Source organism: Rhipicephalus microplus, chromosome 4 (assembly GCF_043290135.1).
Source record: "Rhipicephalus microplus isolate Deutch F79 chromosome 4, USDA_Rmic, whole genome shotgun sequence".
NCBI classification, from domain to species: domain Eukaryota; kingdom Metazoa; phylum Arthropoda; class Arachnida; order Ixodida; family Ixodidae; genus Rhipicephalus; species Rhipicephalus microplus.
The window spans coordinates 222858973-222883890 of record NC_134703.1 but is presented as its reverse complement, the minus strand read 5'-3'; the positions used below and the strand labels follow the sequence as shown (position 1 = coordinate 222883890).

General features: G+C 44.5%; 1 protein-coding gene across 1 annotated transcript in view; it reads left to right on the top strand.

Annotated features, from left to right (window-relative positions):
* Prosalpha2 (proteasome alpha2 subunit) overlaps positions 1-24604 on the top strand; it is a 115975-nt gene extending 91371 nt beyond the window's left edge. Inside the window, exon 5 of the mRNA XM_037423595.2 lies at positions 24325-24604. Within this exon, the coding sequence (XP_037279492.1) occupies positions 24325-24573 (249 nt within the window). The 3' untranslated portion in view covers positions 24574-24604. The remainder of the gene's footprint in view (positions 1-24324) is intronic.
* Positions 24605-24918: the final 314 nt, after the last annotated feature.

The window sequence follows — 24918 nt, the reverse complement described above, 5'->3', positions numbered from 1 at the left end:
CCTTCTCACCGGTCTACCCCCTTTCTATGAGTAGCGCGACTTCCTTTTCCGATAAGGCCATGGAAGGATTGCTAACGCACATGGAAGCCCTCATGTATACGTGGTAGGCCTCGACAAGCTCTCGTGTTGTGCGATCGTGGTGTCTGAACAATACCTCTTGGCCGAAAACTGAGCTTCACACTGTCAATCAGCGCAGTGCATGGCCAGGTGCGTTAGGAGTCTTCCCTGCAAGGAAGACTGATGCTTTCTAAGACTAAATGTTAAACATCGGCCTGTCTGGCCTACGTAGACACGACCACACGACAGAGGGATGCAATAGACGACGTTGGCCCTACATGACACGAATCTAACCTTGTGGTTAATGGAGCAACCGCGCGTCCCTACCTTGTAAAGCTTGCTGCCGATCATTAAACATAGCCAAACCGCTGGGCCATTTTCTTGAAAAAAGCCGATGTGAGAGTGCGTGGACATATGGCGTGACAGCTATTTTATCATTATGAGCTGTGTTCTGACTGCTTGCATCGATACCTTTTATCTGTTTGACAAGGCTCAGGCAGGTGGTACGTATCACCGAGACAGGGAAGGCTACATTTTTTAGACGATACACCTGCTCTTGAAAGCTGTGCAGCAGGAAATGCGTGCAAGATCTGTACACAGCGGACTTAAGACACGAAAAAGCCATGCCATTCTTCACCAGCTTAGAGTAGAAGGAATGGTAGCTCAAGAGCGGTTCAGCCGATCGGGGTGCGTACATCAAGCAGACGCGCTGGGACAAAAAATGCAGGGATAAATGGAGAAATTGTAAGGTGGTGTTCACTGGCATTTCACAGCTGAAGTTCAGACCACCACCTCCGTAACTAAAAGCTTGCAACACCTCATTCACAAATGACTCGAGTCTAATACTTCTTGTCAAAACCAAAAAATCGGTGACATAACAAAATATTCTAATGGTTATATCCTGCAAGTGTACTTCCAAGTCCCTGTCAACCTTGCTAAAAAATATGCTACTAGGCCCGAGGGCAATGCGTGACCCTATGCATACGCCCGACCTTTGCACAAAGACTTCATCCTTGAAGCCAACACTGGTGTTACACAGGCAGAAGCTTAATAATTCTAAAAAGGCCTCCACCGAGATACCACAGGTATTCCTGAATTCTACTTCATCATCTTCAACAATGCATTCCTTCCCCGCCGCGTTGGTCTAGTGGCTAAGGTACTCGGCTGCTGACCCGCAGGTCGCGGGTTCGTATCCCGGCTGCGGCGGCTGCATTTCCGATGGAGGCGGAAATGTTGTAGGCCCGTGTGCTCAGATTTGGGTGCACGTTAAAGAACCCCAGGTGGTCGAAATTTCCGGAGCCCTCCACTACGGCGTCTCTCATAATCATATAGTGGTTTTGGGACATGAAACACCACATATCAATCAATCAATCAATCAATCAACAATGCATTCCTTCACGCGTTGCATCAATAAGTCATATGGAAGGGAGTAGAAAAGATCTTCTACATTAATACTTATAGCCGTGCACGCAGAAAATTCTACAGTACACAAAAATGAAACAACTTCCCGGAGTTGCAAATAGAAAGGCGGATCATGGATGGTCAAAGCATCCAGGTGTTTCTGCAAAACACCTGACACTGCCAGTTGCGATGTGCCACGCTCAAAAACGATGGAGTGAAAGAGAACCCCCTGCTTGTGTGTTATCGCTGCGAAAAATAACGTCGTCAGCTGCATTGACCGTCTTAGAGCTGCTGCCAAAATTTTGAAATTAGGCTTTTTGCACAGGTTAAGTGCTCGTTTTTTTGGCATTTTTCAGTGTCATCTCAGCTTCTATGAAGTTCATTGTCACCGCTGCGCATGCTTTCTAAAAATTTATAAAATATTTATAAAAACATACATTCATAAATCTTTATAAAAATATTTTTTAAAAATATATTTATGAGATATTTATAAAACCTAAAATATTTTCAAAGCATGTGGGTTTACAAATGAGGGCTCTTAAATTTGATGACACAATTAAAAAAGACACTCTTTCACTTTAAAATCTAGCTTTTTGAATACTCGCACAGTAAATACTTGCTGCTGCAAATAATGTATCTACTGCATTCTGTTTCATTAAATTGAACGAAAATGACAAGCCTTTTTTTTATTTTGGATTTCTTGCCAGTGTTTGATTTGGTAGGCTTTTCAGCAATCCGCTCATGAGGTGAAGCTGGAAAGTCCTTGCCATTTCCTTTCTTATGCATCAAGATGATGTTAGCATTCTTCCAAGACTGTGGTACTCTTCCCGTCAGGAGACACCTCGTAAACAGGGTGGCTATTTTTTCTATCACAATCTGTCCTCCATCTTTCAGCAGATCTGATGTTACCTGATACTCACCAGCAGCTTTGCCTCTTTGCATGCTCTCCAAGGTTTTGACTTTTATCATCTAAGGCTTTTCTGGCTTCTTCTGTCAATACTGGTGGGGTGTCATCTGGGTTACTGCTAGTTCTTATAGTATTAAGGTCGTGGATGTCCCGGCTACTATAGTATTAAGGTCGTGGATGTCCCGGCTACTGTACAGATCTCTGTAAAACTCCTCCACTATTTTAACTATCCAATCATATTGGTAGTTATTTTGCCTTCTTTGTCCCTTAGTTCATATGTCCGATTTCTCTTTATCCCAAGTTTCCTCTTGACTGCTTTGATGCTTCCTCCGTCTTTCTGAGCGTGGTCAATTCTCTCCATGTTATACCTTCTACACATCGGAAACCTTACGCTTATTAATCAACTTCAAAAGCTCTGACAGTTCTATTTTGTCTGTTGTACTTGACTTTCATGCTTTGATGCTTATTAATGAGATTCTTCGTTTCCTGGGAAAACTTGCCAGTGTCCTGTCTAACTACCCTGCCTCCAACTTTCACTGTTCACTCTGTAATGATACTCATCAGATTATCATTCATTGTATCTATGCTAAGGCTGGTTTCTTCTATAAGAGCCCTGTTCTTGTTCTGAACCTGTTCTGTACCTGTTCTGAAGCGAGACTCTGAATTCCTGTACTTTCCCTCTCAGTGCTAGCTCATTGATTGCCCCGCCGCGGTGGTCTAGTGGCTAAGGTACTCGGCTGCTGATCCGCGGGTCGCGGTATCAAATCCCGGCTGCGGCAGCTGCATTTCCGATGGAGACGGAAATGTTGTAGGCCCGTGTGCTCAGATTTGTGCGCACGTGAAAGAACCCCTGGTGGTCGAAATTTTCGGAGCCCTCTACTACGGCGTCTCTTACAATCATATGGTGGTTTTGGGATGTTAAACCTCACAAATCGATCAATCATCAAATCAAGCTAGCTCATTGATTGGCTTCTTGCGTATCAGTTTCTGTCGTTCCTTCTTCAAGTCTTGGCGAATTCGAGACTGTACTATTCTATGGTCACTGCATCTTACCTTGCCAACCACTTCCACATCCTGCACGATGCCTGAGTGTGCACTCATTATAAAGTCTATTTCGTTCTTATTTTCGCCATTAGGCTCCTCCATGCCCACTTACGCGTTCCTCGTTTTTGGTAGAAGGTATTCAAAATCCGTAAATTATTGCGTTCTACAAATTCTATTAGTAGCTCTCCTCTGGCATGCCTAGTACCGATTCCATAATCTCCTACTGCCTGGTCTTCAGCCTGCTTTTAGATGCGGAGCATCTTATACTCGCGCCTTGTAGTGCGCCGTCCGCACCGCTTCTCAAACATTCGACAGCTGACGCGCGCGCATGCGCCGTCGCGCCGTCGCCCACTCTTCCACCATCTGTGCATCCCTTCCTTCTGTACACACCGCGCGCGCTTCACTCCTCCACCATCTGTGCACCCTTCCTCCTCTACACACCGCGTTCGACATCTACAATTCTCCTGATTCTCCAGTGGACGCGCATGTGGCGTCGCGCTTCGAGAACATTCAACAGCTGACAGTGCATGCGCCGTCGTGCTGTATATATACTCAAGGTCGGCGCTCGCTCGCTCAGTTGCCGCTCGTCGGTTGGTTTGTATTTTCCTACCTTTGCATTAAAGTCTTCCATCAGTATAGTATACTGTGTTTTTACCTTACTCATTGCCGATTCCACGTCTTCATAGGAGCTTTCAACTGAAGCATCATTATGGCTGGTTGTAGGCGCGTAAGCCTGTATCACCTTCATCTTGTATCTCTTATTGAGTTTAATTACGATACCTACCACCCTTTCATTAATGCTATAGTATTCCTCTATGTTGCCAGCTATGTTTCTCTGAATTAGGAAACCCACTCCCAGTTCTCTTCTGTTAGCCAAGCCCCGATAGCAAAGGACGTGCCCATTCTGTAGCTGGGTATAGGCCTCATCTCTCCTCCTAACCTCACTGAGCCCTATTATATCCCATTTAACGCCCTTTAGCTCCTCAAATAGTACAGCTAGACTTGCCTCACTAGATAAGGTTCTAGCGTTAAACGTTGCCAAGTTCAGGTTCCAATGGTGGCCTGTCCGGATCCAGAAATTCTTAGCACCCTCTGCTGTGTTGCAGATCTGACCGCCGTTGTGGTCAGTTGCTTCACAGCTGCTGGGGACTGAGGGCTGTGAGTTGACATTTGCATGTGGGAGGTAGTGGCTTGAAACTGCACCAGGGTGGCCAATCCTTCTCTGGTGAAAATCCTCCCGTTAGCTCGGGTCTGTGGTGTCGCTACACACCAAATGCCTGCTTACGCAGACGCCCTTGCGGTAATATATATTCATATGTATATTGAATAATATAGAAAATGCAATTTAACTCAAACATATCAGCACAATACATACTAGAAAAGTTACAATATGTGAAGGCGTGAAGGTGAAATGCAAAAGGTAATTTGACAGTATCTATAAATCAGCAATGGTGCAACAAAGCAATAAAATTGGCAAAACAGCTTTCTGCAAATAAATGTACAGAAAAGGCAGACAAAGAAAGAAGCAGAAGAAGGGAGGATAAAAAAAACATCGGGAGCAGACCTATTGGCCGCGAGATTGGGTGGAGTCGCCACCTGGCGGCAGCTGGTCGAAGGGATGAAGTGTGGATTGCTCCCTGCATCGTCTGCTAGCCACTTTGTGTTTGCATCTGAGAGTAGTACGTCATCATCATCAGCCTGACTACGTCCACTGCAGGACAAAGGCCTCTCCCATGTTCCGCCAGTTAACCCGGTCTCCTGTGCTTGCTGCTGCCAATTTATACACGCAAACTTCTTAATCTCATCTGTCCACCTAACCTTCTGTCTCCCCGTAACCCGCTTGCCTTCTCTGGGAATCCAGTTAGTTACCCTTAACAACCAGCGGTTATCCTGTCTATGCGCTACATGCCCGGCCCATGTCCATTTCTTCTTTTTGATTTCAGCTATGATATCCTTAACCCCCGTTTGTTCCCTAATCCACTCTGCTCTGTTCTTGTCTCTGAAGGTTGCACCTTCCATTTTTCTTTCCATTGCTTGCTGCGTCGTCCTCAATTTAAGCTGAACTCTCTTTGTAAGTCTCCAGGTTTCTGCTCTGTAGCTAAGTACCAGCAAGATACAGCTGTTATATACGTTCCTCTTGAGGGATAGTGGCAATCTACCTGTCTTAATTTGAGAGTGCTTGCCAAATGTGCTCCGCCCCATGCTTAATCTTCTAGTTACTTGAATCTCGTGGTTCGTGGTTTGTCATGCACGCTCTCAAAGGTTGGTTTGTTGGGACATGTTAGCGTGAGCTTCACTGCTTATATGTATGCCTGAAATGACGTATGGAAGTATTTGATCTTGCTCGTCTGGTAATGCACTGTAATAAGATCAGTTAGTGCAACTTTGTTGAGTGCTGAGTATTGTCGTGGTATCTGTCATTCATCAGAGTGATCTGAGTCGGGGTGCCACTTTCTACTTCAAGCACATCGTGAAATTGTATTGGCATCTTCCCAAACGTGAAGACTATTAGGTAGTTTGTAAATGCAAAGCTTTAATGACTCTGTTGTAAACAAAAGCGAGGCTATAGGCTACTTACTTTGATCTTGCTGTTAGGTGTCTATGGCACTGTATAGAGCACTGTATATAGTTCATCAACTTTGCGATGAGCTTTTCTTATGTTTATCTGGCCGTGGTATTACTACAGGAAAGTAATTCTATCAAGTAAAGCGTGACACTTTGGTACTTAAACTCTTCTTAAAACAGATTTGCATTGTCCCATTTTGTAACTTCAGGCGAAATTTACAGAAACACCCGTGTGCTTACATTTAAAAGTCCTTTAAAGAACCCACATGTATAAAGTTATTTCATACTGCGTGCCTTGTATAATCTTGTATTATTTTACGGAAAATATCATCTTACTTACATTCTTTTGAGCGTTTCTGTGGCATTGTTATTGACTGATTGTTATTTATTGATTGTTATTGACTGTTATTGACACTGTAAAGCAGTGGTCATTTTTCGTTTGAACAAACAACAAAGAAGCAGTTCTTCCCATGAAATAAGTGGACCTTTGTTTGATCAATGTCATGCACATAATCCTTTATGAAAGCCCTGCTGCGGTAGTCTAGTGGCTAAGGTACTCTGCTGCTGACCCGCAAGTCCCGGCATCAGATCCCAGTGGCGGTGGCTACATTTTTAATGGAAAGGAAAATGCTGTCGCCCGTGCTGTAGGCCTGCCGCTCAGTTTTGGGTGCATGTTAATGAACCCCAGGTGGTCGAAATTTTCGGAGCCCTCCACGACGGCATCTCTCATAATTATATGCTGGTTTTGGGACGTTAAACCCCACAAATAAATCAATTGATCCTTCGATGAAAGCTTTCTGCAGAACTGTTACGAGCTTTTGATAGTTTTACTGGTGCAAGAATATGTGCATACGTAATAAACATCATTGTAGTGCAAAGCGCTGTCAGCCGCGAAGCTTTCCTGGCTGGACTATATCGACTGTCTCGCATTTCATGGTGAACAGAATGAGAAGGAAATGCACCAGAGTATTTGTGCGGACAGTGGTACCAAACTCGTCGCAACGACATGAAGGCTTTTTTCTGATTTTTTTTTTTACTATAGTATTCAGATGAGAGCAAGTTGTTAATAAGTAGTTCAGTCGTGCAAAAGGAGTGTGTAGTAGGCAGAATACAAACAAAATGCATACATACGTTTTTTAGTGTGAAAATGCACACAGTTACCCAAGGCGAGCATCTTTATTATAGCCAGAATGCGTTTTACTCGCTAGTAATAGTAATGTTGCATGGGCTTCGTGTGCCGATTCGACATAGAGGAGCGTAAATATTTCGAGTAAACTGTAGTCAACGCATTTTATTTGCCGATAATCAGCTCAAACTTCGCTCAGTGAAGCGCTGCTGCATGTATCTTTATACACATGCCACCGACCACCGAATCGTTTGCAATTCAGGTCCCCAGCTTGAAAGGATTCTGTCAAAAGAATTGACAGGCACGGCAAGTGCTAATGTGGACTGTCATTTTTAGCTCAGTGGGCTGGATCGAAATAGTAGCTTTATTGAAACAGCAGTGCTCACATTTACTTTGCATGATCTAGGTTATGTTGAATGGCTTCAACATACTTTTTTTTTTTTTCAAAATGTAAGCCTTCTTTACTCAAAATTTGGTCTTTTATGATAATAAAAAAATAAATGTATTTTCTGTAACCTGCTCCAAATTTGCATTTTAGGGCTCCAAAAGTAAGGTTCTGCTGCTCCGAAAATTGCTACAAATTTTATTTTGGCTCTTGGAAGTTGGAAGGCAACATTCCTATAGCGGGCAACTGCTGAAAAATGTGAAACATAAGGGTACTAGCAACATAAACAATATTCTTTAGTATTTTAGAATCGATATCACCAATAGGAGAAGATGAAGATTGCCCCGCCGCGGTGGTATAGTGGCTAAGGTACTCGGCGGCTGACCCGCAGGTCAGGGGATTGAATTCCAGCTGTGGTGGCTGCATTTCAGATGGAGGCGAAAATGTTGTAGGTCCATGTGCTCAGATTTGGGTGCACGTTAAAAGAACCCCAGGTGGTCGAAATTACCGGAGCCCTCCATTATGGCGTCTCTCATAATCATATGGTGGTTTTGGGACGTTAAACTCCACAAATCAATCAATCAAGATAAAGACATTTAAGGCTTTCTGTAATTTAAGATATACCTTTAATTGTGACATTGATAGCTGGCATGAATGAGTAATCGTGTTCGACAATTTCCGGAAGATGGTCATGCTCATCAGTAAACACAGATGAAAAGAATGAGTTAAAGACATGAGGACAATTGGTGTCAGCAAAAGGAGTGTTATTTTCATCGTGCAATGAAATTGGGCCCTGTTACTTTTCAGATTTTTTCGGATTAGATTTCAGGAGTGAAAGGAAATTCTTGAAATAGCATTTATTTTTGGCAGTTGTAATTTCATGGCAATATGTCTCTAGGCATTCCTCATACCTATCCCATGAAGTCTGTGAATGTGAATTTTTTGTGGTCCTGTAGAGCTGCTTTTTTTTGTTGCTTAGTCTATGCAAAGGCTTGTTCAACCATGTTTTATCGTTAGTAACTGTTATCAATGGCACATGTTTTTCTATTAGGGCTGAAATATGATTCTTGTATAGAACCCAGTTTCCCTCAACTGAGTGACTATGACTGTAAAGAAAAGGCAGTAGCACATTGTCGAGAAAATACATAAGTTTCTTGTTAATGGCTTCATGGGAGGCTTTATTATAATCACTAATTTTCTTTCATTTAGTTCCTGCAAACGTTGGCTGGATAGAAAGATCAAGTTGCAGAAGTTTGGGGCCACAAAATTTATTCAAATAGTTTCAAGTGCAGTTGTAAAAATTAGGTCTCGTGGATTCGCGCTGCGAGTTAAGTTAATGAAGTCAGCTGAGTACTTACAAGAAAATGACAGCTTCTTCCTGTCAATAAAGGGTGGATTAAAATCACCGAATAGATAAACCGTGCGAGCCTGGCAGACTGTGATGGCAGAACTACTGTATAATACATAATATAGGTCGACCCCCTTACCTTGACCAGCAAAAAAAAGAAGAAAAAGAAAAACGTGGAATAGTTCACGGATTCACTTCATTCAGTCCTTCGAGCTAACGGAGCTCTCCTCCGACGACGACTGCTTATCACTAGCCGCCTCCCACAGCATGTCGTCCTCAGTGCCGTCGAGAGCGTTGCTGATTCAGCCCTTCTTAAATGCATGTACCACCATCTCTTCAGGCAGAGACCTCCATGCCTCGGAGACCCCACCAGAAACTCGCGAGAGGTGGCCTGCGCAGCCGGCTTGTCGGGGTCCGCGGGTAGTCGCCAGCCATTCATTCGGTGTACAGCGCACGCACACAGTCCTTGAAATGTTTATTAAAGACGACGTCCAGCGGTTGGAGTGTTAACGCCATCCCCCCTGGAATGACGACAAGATCCGTCTTTTCGTCGTGAAGGCTCTCCTTCACTGATGCCGTCAAGTGCCCGTGAAACACATCCAACACGAGCATGTTCCGGTGCGGCAGGAGTGCTCCAGGCCGCCGGTTCCACACTGTGTGGATCCACTCACGCATTAGGGCCTCAATCATATACCCTTTCTCGTTGACGCGGACGACATCCCACGAGAAGGCCTCCTTCGGCATCGTCTTCCGCTTGAAGATGATGAATAGGGGCAACTTTCTGCCGTCTGCCGTGCAGAAAAGCATAATGGTGAAGCGCAAATGCTCGCTTCTGGTCGACAAAAGCTTCACCTCTTTTGCCCCGCGTTCACAAATAGCCGTGGACGATGGCATGTCGAACCACACCGGCGTTTCGTTGGCGTTGCCGATCAGGCCTAGCATTGTTGCGACCGGGGTTAGCAGGCACCGGAGGTTCGGGATGAAGTTGAGGCAGGAGGAAGAGAGACTTGAAGAGGGTTTATTTACATTATATACAAGGTGAGCTCTCGTACATGACGAGCTCTTTCTTACATGGCAAGCTCTCGTATCTGGCGTTCCTCTCCATGGTGCTCCTTTGAATGAGCCGGGTGGCTCATTATAAAGGGTTTGTTCTCCCCAGATCCCTAGATCAGAGAACACGTGCAGAGGTTACTGTCCAATCACAGGTCACACAAAACTGGCGAGGGGGACGAGCATGCACGGCCCACGTGAACGTCCAATATTGAGCCGTGATCACTGCAATCCAAGGTGGCGCCAGCGGGGCTCTCCCTCGTCGATTGTGTGCCGCTGGTTGAGGGGTCCCAAGCTCTTGACAGCATACATCAAAGGGTCCGCCGAACCGCTCGCCTAATTAGTGGGCCGATTTGCGGTGGCCGTGGCGGTCGCTTCCAACGAAGATACTGTAGTTGTCCTCTCTCGAACGGCTTACGGCCTCGTGGCGACACGACGTCTCACCCACTGGCAAGGAGGGACATTGCCTGGCGGTCATAGGCAGCCGGCCAGTCGGCTACTTGTTTGAAGATCCAAAGAGCGCCGCTCTCTCGTCAGCTCGGATGCCAGTCACAACAGCATGTAGCCATGTTGCCGCCGGAGGCTGTTCACGTAGAGTTGAAACTCTATCAATTTGTCCTCGTATATCTCCTGCAACTTCTGGCATATCGACATGCGCCATCGAAGGGCAAATCCCTTGCTTCACATGAAGGGACGATCCCAATAAATGGGTCCCTTGAAGTCTTCCTTTGACAGACCGGCTTCACGGACGAGCTCACTGGTTTTTGATCGAATGAATTCCGCATTCACTGGCAGGGATCTGGCACGGTACTTGCGGATAAAATCCGGCACCTTGTCCTGGAGTTCCGGGTGCACAGCTCGGCGACCGCGAAACGACGTCTTCCTCGCGTTACACACCGCCAGTTTGGATTTTTGGTTGCGCCAGTACCCGACGCTTTTCTCGGACACTCCAAACAACCGCTGTGCAGCCATGTTACTATTCGCTTCTGCGAATTCAATGACTTTTCGTTTAAACGCGGTGGTGAACTGGCGCCGCATCCCCATATTTATAGCGTGTCGCGGAGTAACGTCGACACTCGCTATGAACACTAAATGAACAAGAAAAGTGAAATGGCGTCAGCAGAGAACGCGTCGGCCCACGGAGGAAGGCGATGTCGATGCTGATGCCCAAAAAGCATGCGACACTCCTTGTTGCCAGACGATCACTTGGTTTATGCCAAAGGCCGGTATATAGGTCGAGGGGTAGGTTTTTTGACGTTTTTTTTTTTTTTGGAAAAAATCGCGACCTATATTCGGCACTACACGGTAAGCTGATGCGCAACTCCTTTAAGAAGGAATGATGACATTAAGGAGGAATAACAGCTGCCGAGCAATACCTTTGTGGAATGAATTGTGCAACCTATTCAGATAATTTCAATCTTACTATGGGAAGCGACTGCGTAAGACGTGGTGGATTTTTTAATGGCTAGAAGAAGTCTGGATGATCGCGTCGACAGATGTTGTAGTTGTTAGCACCTGTAAAAAGTTCAGTGTCGATGTCAGCGTTAAAGGGCCACTCACCAGGTTTGACAATTTTGAGCTGACATGCGCAATTAGCTTGCGAAAGCTACGCAGGGGAGCAGCAAGGAGCTCACCTCCTGTCATTCTTGTTTCAGGCTGCTTCAAAAAAAAAAGTTTTCTCAGCTTGTAATGAACAGATTGAAGAAATTTTTGTGGCATAAAGCTCCTCATAGGACACAAAACTTTCACGGTCTAACTAAAGTTTGGTATGGGCCCTGGTGAGTGGCCCTTCAAGCCGCGTCTCGGTGAAAGCAAGAATATCAAAAAGGCTATCATCGATATAAGATGAGACTATGTCACGTTTGGAGAGGATGCATCTTATGGTAGTGAATGATACTGTAAGTGATAGAGGAATGCAAGGCTTGCGCAGCTCCTGCTGCCTAAGTGTTTGTACGTTTCCTCCTAGCTATCTGCATGAGCGTATAACCGACTTTGGGATGACTTCATAGACGTAGGGGACGTTTTTGATGCGCAGCTTGTCTACTACAACCTTGAATGGCTTATTTTGAGTTCTCCCAGATTCTATTAGCTTTCTGACAGTCTGTCACAAAAACATCTTCGTGTATTGAACACGTGCCCTTCAGATTTCGGGCACGCGACAAGGTTTGCTCCTTATATTTAAAAAAGAGGTAAGTTTAGCAATGATTGGTCAATATTCTTCTTTATCATGTTTACCAAATCTATTAAAGCATTCAAACTGAGTACCTGTGAATGTAAGCTGTGATTTCTAAAAAAAAAAAAGCATAATTTTCTGTTTAGAAGCTGCTTAATCCTCATTAGCATTGTCTTCCAAACCGAAAAAGAGTAGGTTGGATCAACGCATTCTATTTTCCGCTTCATTGCATCGTGAAGATATTGACTTGAGCTCATCCGTGAATCCTCGCAGTGCGTCTGCAGCTGTGGCCTGAGTTGTGTTATCTGCTGAAGACTTTGCCTCTTCAAGTGACACCACTCAAGTACTCAGGCACTAAATCTTATATTCAGTTGACTTCAGCTTTTAAAACAAATTGCAGAGAGCTGGTTCTGTGCTATCTGTTGGCCAGAACCTTTTCTAACGCATCGACATTTAGCCTAAGTTGCTTCATTTTGTCGAGGACTGTATTATGTTCAGTTACCAAAGCCGCGTATTCATCTTTGAGTTCAGGTAAAGTTTCCAGTGCCTAGGCAAATCGGTCGGCCTCCGCCTTCGACATAGGCCCAGGATTCACCTCAACCTCGTCTGTAAGCAATAAGAAAAGGCCGGATTAAGTACTACATGCACAAGACAGGCGAAAAGACAGGCCTTTCAGTAGATCACTACACTCAGGTGGGCACGACTCGATGAGAAGACAAATATTGCTGCTTTTTATGCTGGCAGCATAATTGAGAAAACTGACCTGCAAGAACATGGGCCGTAAATATGGCATTCTCGATGCGGTGTCTAGACCGAAATGGGCGCTATGCCAGGCTGGCATTCCACGATGCGCACTCCCACCGTCGCTGTTGTCACTTTTGGTTGCCAGACGAAGTAGCCTGTGGCACCTGGATTTGGCACTTGTGACTTTTAGGGTGACTCTTTTGGGTGTAGCATAAAAGAAGTGGGTGCGGCCACAGCTGGTCCTGTCGTGTCCGTTATGTCTATTTCTGAACATCACGATCGAATGTTCCGTGCTTCGTGTCCACAGGAGGACACGTGAACAGTGGGAGCGCTTTAACACTTTTCCTCAATATATTTTATCCATGAATCTTCATTCAAAAAAACTTCGTGTATTCTTCCACCAGCGCACCCATGTTTGTAATCAGTGTTGTGCTAAATGCCCCTAAAAGGCCCTGCCCTTTTGAGCTTGCGAGATCGTTTCGCCCCGAAATCGAGCGGAGTCGCCACCTAGTGGCCACTGGCTGAAGTGCGCCTTGTGTGGAGTGCTTCCTGCGTCGTGTGCTAGTGAATGAATAATTGGAAAGATGCAACACATTAGCAGAGTTTATACAAAGGATGGACAACACTTAACACGTGATAGGAACAGATAAATTTTCGATGAGACAAAAAGAACAGTTTTAACACGTGGCTTTATCTGTGACATGCGAGTGAACGGAGTTGCTTGCTGCAACAATCTGTGCAGAAAATAGTGGTGGGCTCCTGCCACGTATCGGTGTTTCTTGTTGAAAAGTCATCCTTTTTAACTTGACATGTTACTGCTGACATGCGAGTGAACGGAGTTGCTTGCTGCAACAATCTGTGCAGAAAATAGTGGTGGGCTCCTGCCACGTATCGGTGTTTCTTGTTGAAAAGTCATCCTTTTTAACTTGACATGTTACTGCTGATGTCCGCACAGGCGCACTTGCAAAAAAACAAAAAAAAAAAAAACTGCCCATTCTGTAGCTCGGAGACCGGCTCAATGTATGTGGGACGTGACATGAACAACCTCCTTTTTCGAGTTCTTTCCCTCACTGCGCACAGCTGGTCAAGCAAGTTATAGGACAATAGGCACAATGGTGCACATTTCCTTCAAACACATCCAGAAGGGCACGAGTAGCACGACGCGTACATTTAAAGAATCTGAGCAACTGCAATGCACAGCTTGTCGAGAAGTGTCGAGGCTGGTTCATGTAGGCTGGTGCATGAAAGTTTGCCTACATGATGACTGCTATGACACGCTCTATCCTCTTTTTTGTAGTTTGCATGCGATAATCATAATACCAAACACGTACTTTTCTTCTTATGATTTGCGCGATACCTACATTGAATCAACCAGATTGTTTTGTTACTCTTAACTCTTTCGTTACCATGCCTATTCTTATCGATCACCGGTGATCGACACATTTAGATCGTCGATATTGGCGTGTTAGATTTGTTTTTCATCCACCTATCATTTTTTAGTAGTTATCCCAGCCACTCAACTTTCAGAATCAATTTCTGTTTTGGCAAGATAGTAATTTTCGACAGACTTTTGAGCGAGCCAATGTGCATGTATTGTTGGAAAAGTGTAGTAGGCTGGTGAACTTGACAGAAGTGCTTGCCCCTCATGATTATGCTGCAGTAACATCGAAGTTCTGTAATGAAAAGTACCTTTGCAAGCCAAATATTCAATTAAAGTGTCAGCTTCGCAGTTTCGCTTTGTTTAGCAGTAATTATTGCCAGAAGTTCATGCCAGCTGCTCAATAGAGAACTGTTCCTAAGAGTCGGGGAAGATTCGTTCCACAAAAGATATTTTCGAAGGCCCGCCGCAAGTTTAATGTGTCAAGGCGGCCTTCTGTGACAGTTTCCAGCAGCTTTGGTTTTGCTTGCATCCTTATATCCAACACAGGGTCGCATCTAGTGTCACTAGTCGCTCCTATGATGTCGTCGCCCCGCGCGCATTGGTACACACCAGCGCTGCAAAATACATGCGCTGCTCAAAGCTGTCTTACAACCCCACTTGAATCTAATGAGGGCAAGCTTAGAGTTTTAGGGTGACAGCACCTCAGCCTCAAGTTTTATGGCGACGATGTTTCGCGTCAGCCTTAGACATCCGCATCTGTTCGTGGGTTGGTTTTGTTTACATCCTCAAGTTGTCTTTTCAGCCGCAAGTGCGTATAGCTTCTAAACTTTGTGCACAATCTTAAAGCTACTCTGGTTACGTGCAAGGACCACACTGCGCTGGGACGTGGTGTGCTGGTGCCAGCTGCAGACCTTCTCCCAACGACAAGGAGGCCCCCGTAGCACATCTTGGCCCTGAATACGGAGCAGTGCAAAACGTTTCAGAACTGTGTGCGATATTTTTTTTTTTAAATACGATATGCACAAAAGTGCAAAGAAATATGCTTGAATGCATATATTGGAACGCCAAGCTATGCGAAGTGGGGTGGCTCATGGAAAGAGATGACGCTAGATAAAATAAGGAAGTAGATTGGACATTTCGTTTATAGAAGGATTATTCACTTAACAGGCACCCATTTATATTCGAAGACCTGGAGACTCTTACCGCAACACAACAAAAATTTACTGATAAAAGTGTACAAGTTCACTTGTGCCTACGAAAAACCATGCAATGCTTCACTGCATGGTACGAGCAATGAAGCAGCGCCTTGGTTCTGATTTTCTTTGTCAATGTGAAGAGAAACAATTTGTATAACATTCATTATTTTTTATACTCTTTCTGGGTCATTCATCTACAAAATGTATTCTGAATTTTCCTTGTCTTGATTTTTTTTGCATGTATAGTGTTTTTTATTACACTGGTCACCAGCTGAAAATTGAAAATGACACACTTCTCACATTTTGATTCATTTTAAAATATTTTTGTTGCACTACAACATATAATTTTCCAAAAGAACATCTTATTCTGAAAAGTTTGGTATGCTGCAATGCTCACTAAAGTACTTTACAAACTGGCAAAAACGATTTTCCCGAGACATATGAAAAACAACCATTTTTGTGCGGTAACGAGAGTTAAGAGGCAAACTTGTGTGGCATTTGACCTCGTTAAATCAAACGTGCGTGCCATAATTTGAATAAATTTACTAGTACCATTTTTTATAGAATTTTTTTAGAAGATTGTCAAATGTGCTTTTCCAGACCGACATATATTTTCACCACATTCTAGTTTTACAGTAAATGATCAATAAATGCACATATTCTTTGTATGTCACTATCTGGACAGCCAGTCAAAGTTCACAACTGAATGGCCGATCAGACCAGTTTAGACATCCAAAAAACTGTCACACGGGCCATGGATATTTACAGTATGTTTGTTGGCTATCTGTGTTAGATATCTGAACGGCCGTACATTTGTATTCATAGTGGACAGCCAGCATTCGTGGTTTCTTGGGTTTACACATCTTGCTCATGTTATGCAATATCGAATGTTACACTTTGGTGCTAAGAATCTGATTAATGGCTGCTCTCTTGATGTGAGCCTTGTCTCCTTGTTTACATTGCAGCAGTATTTCTATTTTGCTCGCTAATCGTGTTTGTGGTCCAAAGAACCACGAATGCGATTTAACGGGTCGTGCAGTAATCTCCTCAAGATATACATGCGCACTGTGCGCCACCCATCCCATAAATTGTCACGCCCTCTTGCATGCTCTTCATTGCGAACAAGGGCCGGTAGTGACCCCGAAACATCAATATGTTTTTTATTCATACAAGGCGAGTGCCTCTTTAATTTCTTGCAATGAACCCTCTTTGCCTGACGAGTTTTTGTCGAACCTCAAACTATACTAACTAGAATATTCACGGAAAATTGTTTTGCACCAAATGAACCGAAATTCCGTTTTGTCTGTTCAAACCTGCTACAGAACACAGTCCCACTTGCTTTAAGGGGAGATGCTACTCGAAGACACTTTTTTTTAATATTCACCCTAGAGCAATGAAACTTTAGCTGTTTATGAAACTTTTTATGCTGATTTCAAATATATAATTAGTTTTCTTGCAAGGTTCACACATTTAGCTCTGCAACATGACAAAGTGATAACCTTAACCCTTTTGCCCCCCTCTTTTCATCCCGTAACTTCTGTAATTTTTTAGAATTCATAGTTCATAATGCTTCAAACAAAGTGTAGAGTGCAAATAACTCATTGTGAAGCACATACAAAATATATAATACGCGTGAAAAATAATAGACGTAAAAAGTCCATATTTCACCTACGGTGAAACATACAATTTGTATGTATACTAGGTGTACATACAATTTTTTTAGACAATAAAATGTTATTTAGTTAGGTAATTGCATTTGTCATACTTTGAAAGAAATTTGGGCAAAATTTCTTGCAGATCCGAACACTAGAAGTGCCCGAAAAAGGAGGGGCACATTGGAAAAACTGGGAAAATTTGTTTTGAGAAAAACGAGTTTTAAGTTAAAATTGAGGTTTTCTTTATGAAAGATACCATTGAATCAGATGGAATTCGCACACCAAAAAGAAGAATCCTTCTTGTAGTGGCCACTGCAACTAAAATACGCCAGCACCATGAGTTTGTCCCTCTCAGCTTTTTCGAGCTGACTCCTCACAGACATTTCACTCAGACAGGGCCATGAAACCATAGTTTCTTAATATAAACTAGAGGGAACTCTGGCGCTAGTGTCTATGGGAGCTGCAACACACGGCGCTTCAGCGAGCATGGGAATGATGGGTAGTACACACATTTGTCTAATTTTTGTACTTCTCGCCTGCTTCTGGCTCCGTGTGTGTTCGTGTGGCTTGGAGCTGTTTTTTCACGAAAACATAAATTAGCAAATGTTCACCGTTTACGCTTCACAACCTATTCTTTTAGGCTATTTCGAATCAAGTCACTAAGTTCAAAAGGGTTCATTCTTTCTTTCAAAACAAAACCGTAACCAGCAATAAACGAAGCCGCAAGTACGATTCGCCGCCCGCAAGTACGAAGACTAGGCAAATGCGTGTACTACCCATCATTCCCATGGTCGCTGAACGATCGCAGCGCCAGAGTGCCCTCTAGTTAATTTTGGGAAACTCTATGCATGAAACACTTGCCAAACTTCCGCTCCATCTGGGAGAGCATTGTGCCAACTGCAAGCTAGGAAGTTCGACAGGACTGCGAAATCCAAACTAAGTTCAGTGTCATGCCATTTTGCAGCCATGTCTGTGCCACATACTGTCGTACATAATGGCAATGTCGTCCCTGCTAAGTTTTCTCACTGCGAGCTCTTTCGACTTCTCAAGATTGGCGCTGAGGTCATTCATTGCCGCATCACGAACTTTCCGGCTGATGGGTGTGGATGACTTTTGATGCATTGGCTTTTGCAAGCCAACAACTGCCGCAAATCGGACCAGCTGTTCGTAACCTATTCCTACAAAGCGCGCCGCACAACGGCTTTCACTTGCGAGCAGTGCTTTTTTTTCATTCATAACGGAAATAATTACACAAGAAAAGCATGTTCAGCTGCGCTGCTTGACAAGACATGGACCCCGCAAATAGGTTTCACAGTACAAACAGGCGGCAGCGGCCAATGGCGGTCCCCGATTCGTACCATGTGATAAGCTAGTCGCGGCGCTCGAAAAACTCGCAGAAGAGTGCTTCTTTTTATTATTTCTTGCGCTGCATCAGCGGGAGATACTGTTGTTATTCGAAGAGTGAGGCTCGACTTTTCGACTCATGCGATCAACAATGGTGAGCGGCAGCGCATTATCGGCGGCAAGGTGCTCGAAGACTGCACACTTTCGACCTTTTAACACAGGCAACTTGTGCTTGTAATATGCAATTTAAAAGCATTTCCAGTAAAGTCTCGACCTGTACTATTTTTTTTATAACAGTAGAGATCTTATCAAAACAGGCGAAAATAAAAAATCGGTAATTTTGAAAAAAATTCGCATTTTTCGACGCGCATCTCCCCTTAAATCTGCTTCAGAACAGACTTTTCTTCTGTTCCGAATATTGCTCCAAATCATGAATTGACTGGATCACCATTGGATGCGGATGGTGTGGAAGTGCGTCACAGCTGTGTGTGCTGACGTGGTCGAGAGATGCCCACGCTAGGTGACGATAGTTGCAACTGGCGGCTTATCGTTTTTGGAGCTCGCTCAAGCCGAAACCGAAACTGGTCAATAGTGAGTGCCTCACATTGCAGCAAAAAACAAACAAACAAACAAACAAACAAACCGGAGTACCAAAGTTCGTGTGTCATACCCTTTTAAAATCAAAGTTCACAGTTTCTGCTCTAGCGAAACCCCCCTGCATTATTCATGATTCTTGAATTCGGGCGGGGCAATTGATGGCAGGCCTAGTGCACTGAGTGATATTATCGCATGCACCCTCCATGCAAGGGAGATAGGTGGGATAGGTGGGTACTTTTAAATACGAAGCATTTCTTAGCGAACTTCGGCGACTTTGAGCGTATCTGTCTGTCTGTCTATCTAGTCGCCTACGACTTTTAGCTCTCCTGCCCTTTTCGATAATGATATCGATACTAAACTTGGTATGGCATAACGTGACTGTATAAAGAGCACATTTGACTTGTAATAGCATGAAAATCGTGATATGTATGTCATATATTTTAAGATTTACTTTTCATGGTTCTGTAGCTCTTGCGGTGTTTTTGTTCACATGGCATGTTGCAAAATTGGTATGGTATATGATTGCATGAGGAACACACGCGACAAACACATGGAAATGGAAATCATTGACATGTGTGTCATGTAACATGACTACATGCCACACTCATGATGCACTCGTGGCCGTTTTGCTAGCGTCACATATACCAAATTTAGAGTTTTGGTACGTGAATGGATGACCAAGGTGTGTGACTGGTGCAAACATGATAATCATGTCATGTAACAAAATGACAACATGCCACGCTCATGATGCATGCGCTGGTGGCCGTTATGCTAGCTTCACTTATACCTAATTTGGTATTACGGGACGTGAATGGATGACGAAGGTACGATACTGGTGCAAACATGATAAACATGAGATGCGCGTCATGTAACAACTTGACTACATGTTATCCTCATGATGTGCTCGCGGCCGTTTTGCTAACTTCATATGTACCAAACTCGGTATTATGTGATGCGAACGGACGACACAGGCAAGTAACACATCCAAACGTGATTATCACGACATGCGCGTCATGTAACATGACTACATGCCACACTCATAATGCACTCGCCATCTTTTCGCTAGCTTCATATATGTCAAATTTGGTGCAGTTGAGCCCGCTTATAGTGAACCTGAGCGGGACGCCGCATCCGTTCGCTGTATCCCGAAGTTCGTAGTAAATGAAACACAGCTTTAAAAAAAAAGTTGCGAGTGAAAACACACTTTTTTTTTGCCCCACAAAGTCCGTGATGCACGTGTTTCGAAAAGCAGAAGCGATAAGGGCGGTCTCGAGTTCATTTAAAACGGCAGGGTGCTCGTTCGCCAAGGCCCGTTGCATAAGCTGCATGAGGCACTGGCTCCAAAGTTTCGTCGTTCTGGCAATCCGATCCCTCCAAATCGCTCTCACCATGTATTTCATTCACACTGCCCCAATCCGTGAACGATTCCACAGTGTCGGCATCATCGTCAACCTTAATTGAACCATCCCAACAGATGCCCCATCCGCTCTCTCAGGTTGGAGTCGACGACGCGCTACCATAAATCGCCGCCGCATTGGTCCTGTTCGGAAGCTTCAGGCTCGGCATCGGGCCCGACGTCACCGAAGTCGGCCTCGCAAAAACAGCTTCACGCGCACTTAGCCGTCACCGCCGCCCACGAAATATTTACCATCTCCACAGATGAATACCGGGACGCCCGAAGCGACAAGTTGGCTGCCAGGTGGTCAATAGCTATGAGCAAGCGCTCCGCAACACGGCACCTAACGCGCGGAATACGCTCAAGCCAAGCGGTCGCACTTTCGACGCTTTTGTTGAGTGGTAGGAAAAAGCGTGCTAGTCCCCCCCGTCTGCCATCGCGACCACACACGCACACCAAGAGCGAGCAAGATCCGCACACACGACACACATGCCAGAACGCGAGGAACAGCTCTGGGCCCGTTTCCAGTCAGAAAATGAAACTGATTCGAGCCAGCGTGGCTTGGGACGTGGAGCGGTGGAGACGGGCGAAAGGGATCAAGAGAGGTGAGCATATTTGCGAGAGAAGGGCAAGGAGTTGCGATAAAGAGAGGGGAGGATGCGGCGGAAGGCCGACCTTGAAAGCCAAAACACGGGAAGGAGGCAGGTTGGATAGTTTGCTTGAAAGGTCCGCGAAACTCGCATGTAGGAAAACTTGAAACGAGTGCCTGGGCGCGGAAGCCATAGCACGACCCCTTGGATCGGTGCGCGTGGCGGTGTTCGAAGAATCGGTGGCTGGGGTCAAAAAATCTTTTGCCCCGGCGGGTTTGCGTGGCTCCCCGAACTCCAACATTTCGCGATTCGTTCCGTGCAAATTAACAGCCGTTTTCGCGCTTCCGCACGCGCGGAAGGCATGCTGAGTTGAGTGCGAAGTGAGCGAGAACAAGTCCTAAACACGAAACGAATCGCAAATTGAGAGTCAGTGGGGTGGTGTACGCGCGTGCACTAGATGCAGACTATCGGATACAGTCGGTGGCAAATGACGTTGGCAAATGGTCTGGTCACTCTAGGCCGGTGACTCCAACGATCAAAAACAGTGTAGATGGCCGACCGGTCTTCCAAAGATCGGTGGCAGGGTGAAAACACGGGCCACGTCTGGCGATGCAGGGTGCTCAGAGTAGGGGGGGGGGGGGGGGGGGGACAAAGGACGGAGAGGTGCGTAACAAAAAGCAGTCGGGGCACGGAGAGGGTTGCAGAGGCAGGGTTGGCATTTAACAATAAGAATGAATGGGCACTTCGCCGACGCCTGATCGGTGGTTGAAAGTTGTTTCCCGGGAAGTCGGCAGACCACTGACTCTGTTCGCTATAACCGATCAAGGGCGCTAGGAGACATTCGTTGCGATATTTTGTGCTATTGAACCAATGTATATTTTTATGGTCATGCGGATATTGTTCGTTTCAAGTGGGGTTCTTATATGTGGGCTAGACTGTACTACATGACGTCAGTGGTTGATCAAGGTATGTGACTGGTGCAAACATGATAATCATGAGATGCGTGTCATGTGAGAACATGACTGCAAGCTACAGTCAAAGCACCAATACAATTCGATGGGACGCGATGCGCGTGCTCACTGGCGTTTATTTCTTCGCGTCACGCCGGCGCTGCCACGCCAGGCGCCGGTCGTGCCATATACTCGCAGGCGTGTGCTGTGGTGCGTTGCTTTGACGCATGCGTGTTTCAGCGCGTCCGGCATTCTTCCGTCACAAAAAGAGGAAGAGGCAGTGTTGTCTCGGGAACGCATCGGGGCAAAATGCAGCTTGTCGCATTTTGTGGCGTTTGCCGCATTTGCTAACGTAGCGAGTGCTCGCATAGAGTGCTCGCGTTTTCCTAACGTAATGTCACTGTGCCCAGTGTGCGCGTGCGTCAACGCTACATTAGAGTGTATTGGGCCCTTCATGATGCGCTCGCGGTCGTTTTGCTAGCTCCACATATACCAAATTTGGTGTTACGTCACGTCAATAGATGACGAAAATATATGACTGGTGCAAGCATGATAACCCTGACAAGCATGTCATGCAAGAACATGACAACATACCACGCTCATAGCGTGCTCACGGTCGTTTCGCTAGCTCCACATATACTAAACTTGGTAGCACATGACGTGAATAGATGACGAAGGTAAGACACTAACAACCATGATAATCTTGACATGGAAGTCATGTGCGGCATCATTTGCTTTCATCGCATAACATTGTCCTAATTTAGAGTGGTATATCAACATTTCTCATTCGTACTTCGCATATCATCAATTCCCACTGTACGTGGGATCTGCCAATTTTTTATTTCTACTTCAGCCGCGATCTCGAGGGTTTATTCGTGTGTAAAATATACAGTTATCGATTTGGACATTACACAAAACTTGATGGCGATGGCAGTCGAGAATGTTCATATAATATCTATTCACAATAAAAGCACAATAGCTTTTGCCTTTGAGTAGTCATAGGTGATTGCTTCAGGTACCCTGTGAGGTGTTATTTTTTTTCCTTTGTCTTTTCTAAAGAGCACAAGGGGTTTTTTTTGTTGTAAGACAGAATGATATAAACATATACAACTTCGCTGCAAAAGGAAAATGAAATTGTTGAATCATGTAGTCCATCTTTACACTTTCACAAAAGCTCAATTGAAGCCTATTTCCATATCTGGGGAACTCGTCGCATGCGCAATTGATGGTCTGAAAGCACTCTATTGATGCTCTTGCTTCAGCACAAAGAGAGGCAAGGGAGTATCTGTTAGCTTTTTGAGGCTGGCTGAGTCGCATCATGTTACGCCCAGCGATATAATCGATAGCGAAGGGAAAATAAAATCTTTCTCCTTGGCGTCGGCTTAGGGAAATGTATGTGTACAGTGTGTCATTAGCGATGGGGCATTGTATGTCGCAGTGTTTGTCTACCTTGTCTGCATAGGTGCATTTAGAGTTTCGTTTTATAAAGTACAATTTGATTGAACCTGTATTGTATTGCTATGAAAATCATTGCTGAACAATTCGTTCCATAATGCTGAACTGCATGACAGCATTATTTTTGCATCAATGAGTGAAATAGGCAGTGCTCCTAAAATGATTGGCTTCATGAAATTTGCAATGAATCGAAATATTTCGCTCTTGCAGTGCAACTTGCTTCTTCTCTGTATTCCAAAATGTGAAGTTAGCTGCTTTAAAGTGCTCCAAAATGGAAAGTTTTGCTGCTCCAAAGTGCTCCGAAATGAAAGTTTTGCTGCTCCAAAAATTGCTCCAATTTAGCAGATCTTGGCAGTGTCACTGATGTACGCAGTGGCTCAATGGTGCTGGCAACTATGGCGAAATGCTTGCCGGGTGTGTCCATAAAATCGCTGTCGCATTAATATATAAATGCACAGCACAGTGCTGTCATGGGATATAAGGGTATCAGATTCTCCTTCAGATTTGCCTCGTGAATATTATCAATGTTCATGTGTGGGGCCTAATGATTACAGTAATTCTAATATGCTATAATAATAGTGAGCTACTGCAAAATACTATATATAAATTATAATGTTTTGCTGTCATTTCTTATTTTTATATTTATATGACAGGCTTGGCAGTTTCACTAGAGCAGAATTAGTTTATAGTAATATGAATAACAGGATTTACTTAAAATTCACCCAACAGACTGGCAGATTTTAAAAAGGGTGCTTTTACTTGGTCACGTTCATAAAAGGCTTGGACAGATGCAAAGAACAAGGGGATGGATCTTTATTTTTTTTTACTTCTGGCCATATTTTTCATGAACAGAAGTCTTTAAGTGATGTCTTTTTGGAGGTAACTTTAGCTGGAAAATTGATGTTGCACTTTTTTTCTAAATGCCTATTGTGTATCTGTCTTTTTTTTACTTGTGTGAAGGGTGCCTACTTCCCTTGGAAGGCTACTGCCATGGGCAAGAATCAGATGAGCGGCAAGGCGTTTCTGGAGAAACGCTACAGTGAAGAACTGGAACTTGAAGATGCTGTGCACACTGCCATCTTGACTCTTAAGGAGGGCTTTGAAGGCCAGATGACTGCTGACAATATTGAAGTTGGGCTGTGCGATGCTGCTGGCTTCCGTCGCCTATCGCCCGGAGAGGTGAAAGACTATCTGGCCAACATTGCCTAGCCACTCTGTATAAAACAAGTCATCAGCACTAGTTTCCTTGTTGGTATTTGGTTGGCAACTGCTATGCAGTAGGCAAGTGGATGCAAAACAAGGTTCCTTCAAAATTTTGCATAGCGCTAACGCTCACGGACAAGGAACAGGCAACAAGACAAGCGCCATCTTTCAACTGGTTGTTTATTTTAAAAAATAACAGTATAAATAGATCTGTCCACAAAGACCATCACTCATGAAAAATTTTCAGCCAAATGTGCTTCTAAGTTTTATATTTTCAATTGCTGATTTAAGTTCTTCAGGCAAATATATTTCAGAAAAGAAAGGTAAATTTTTTTAAAGAAAACCTTTAAG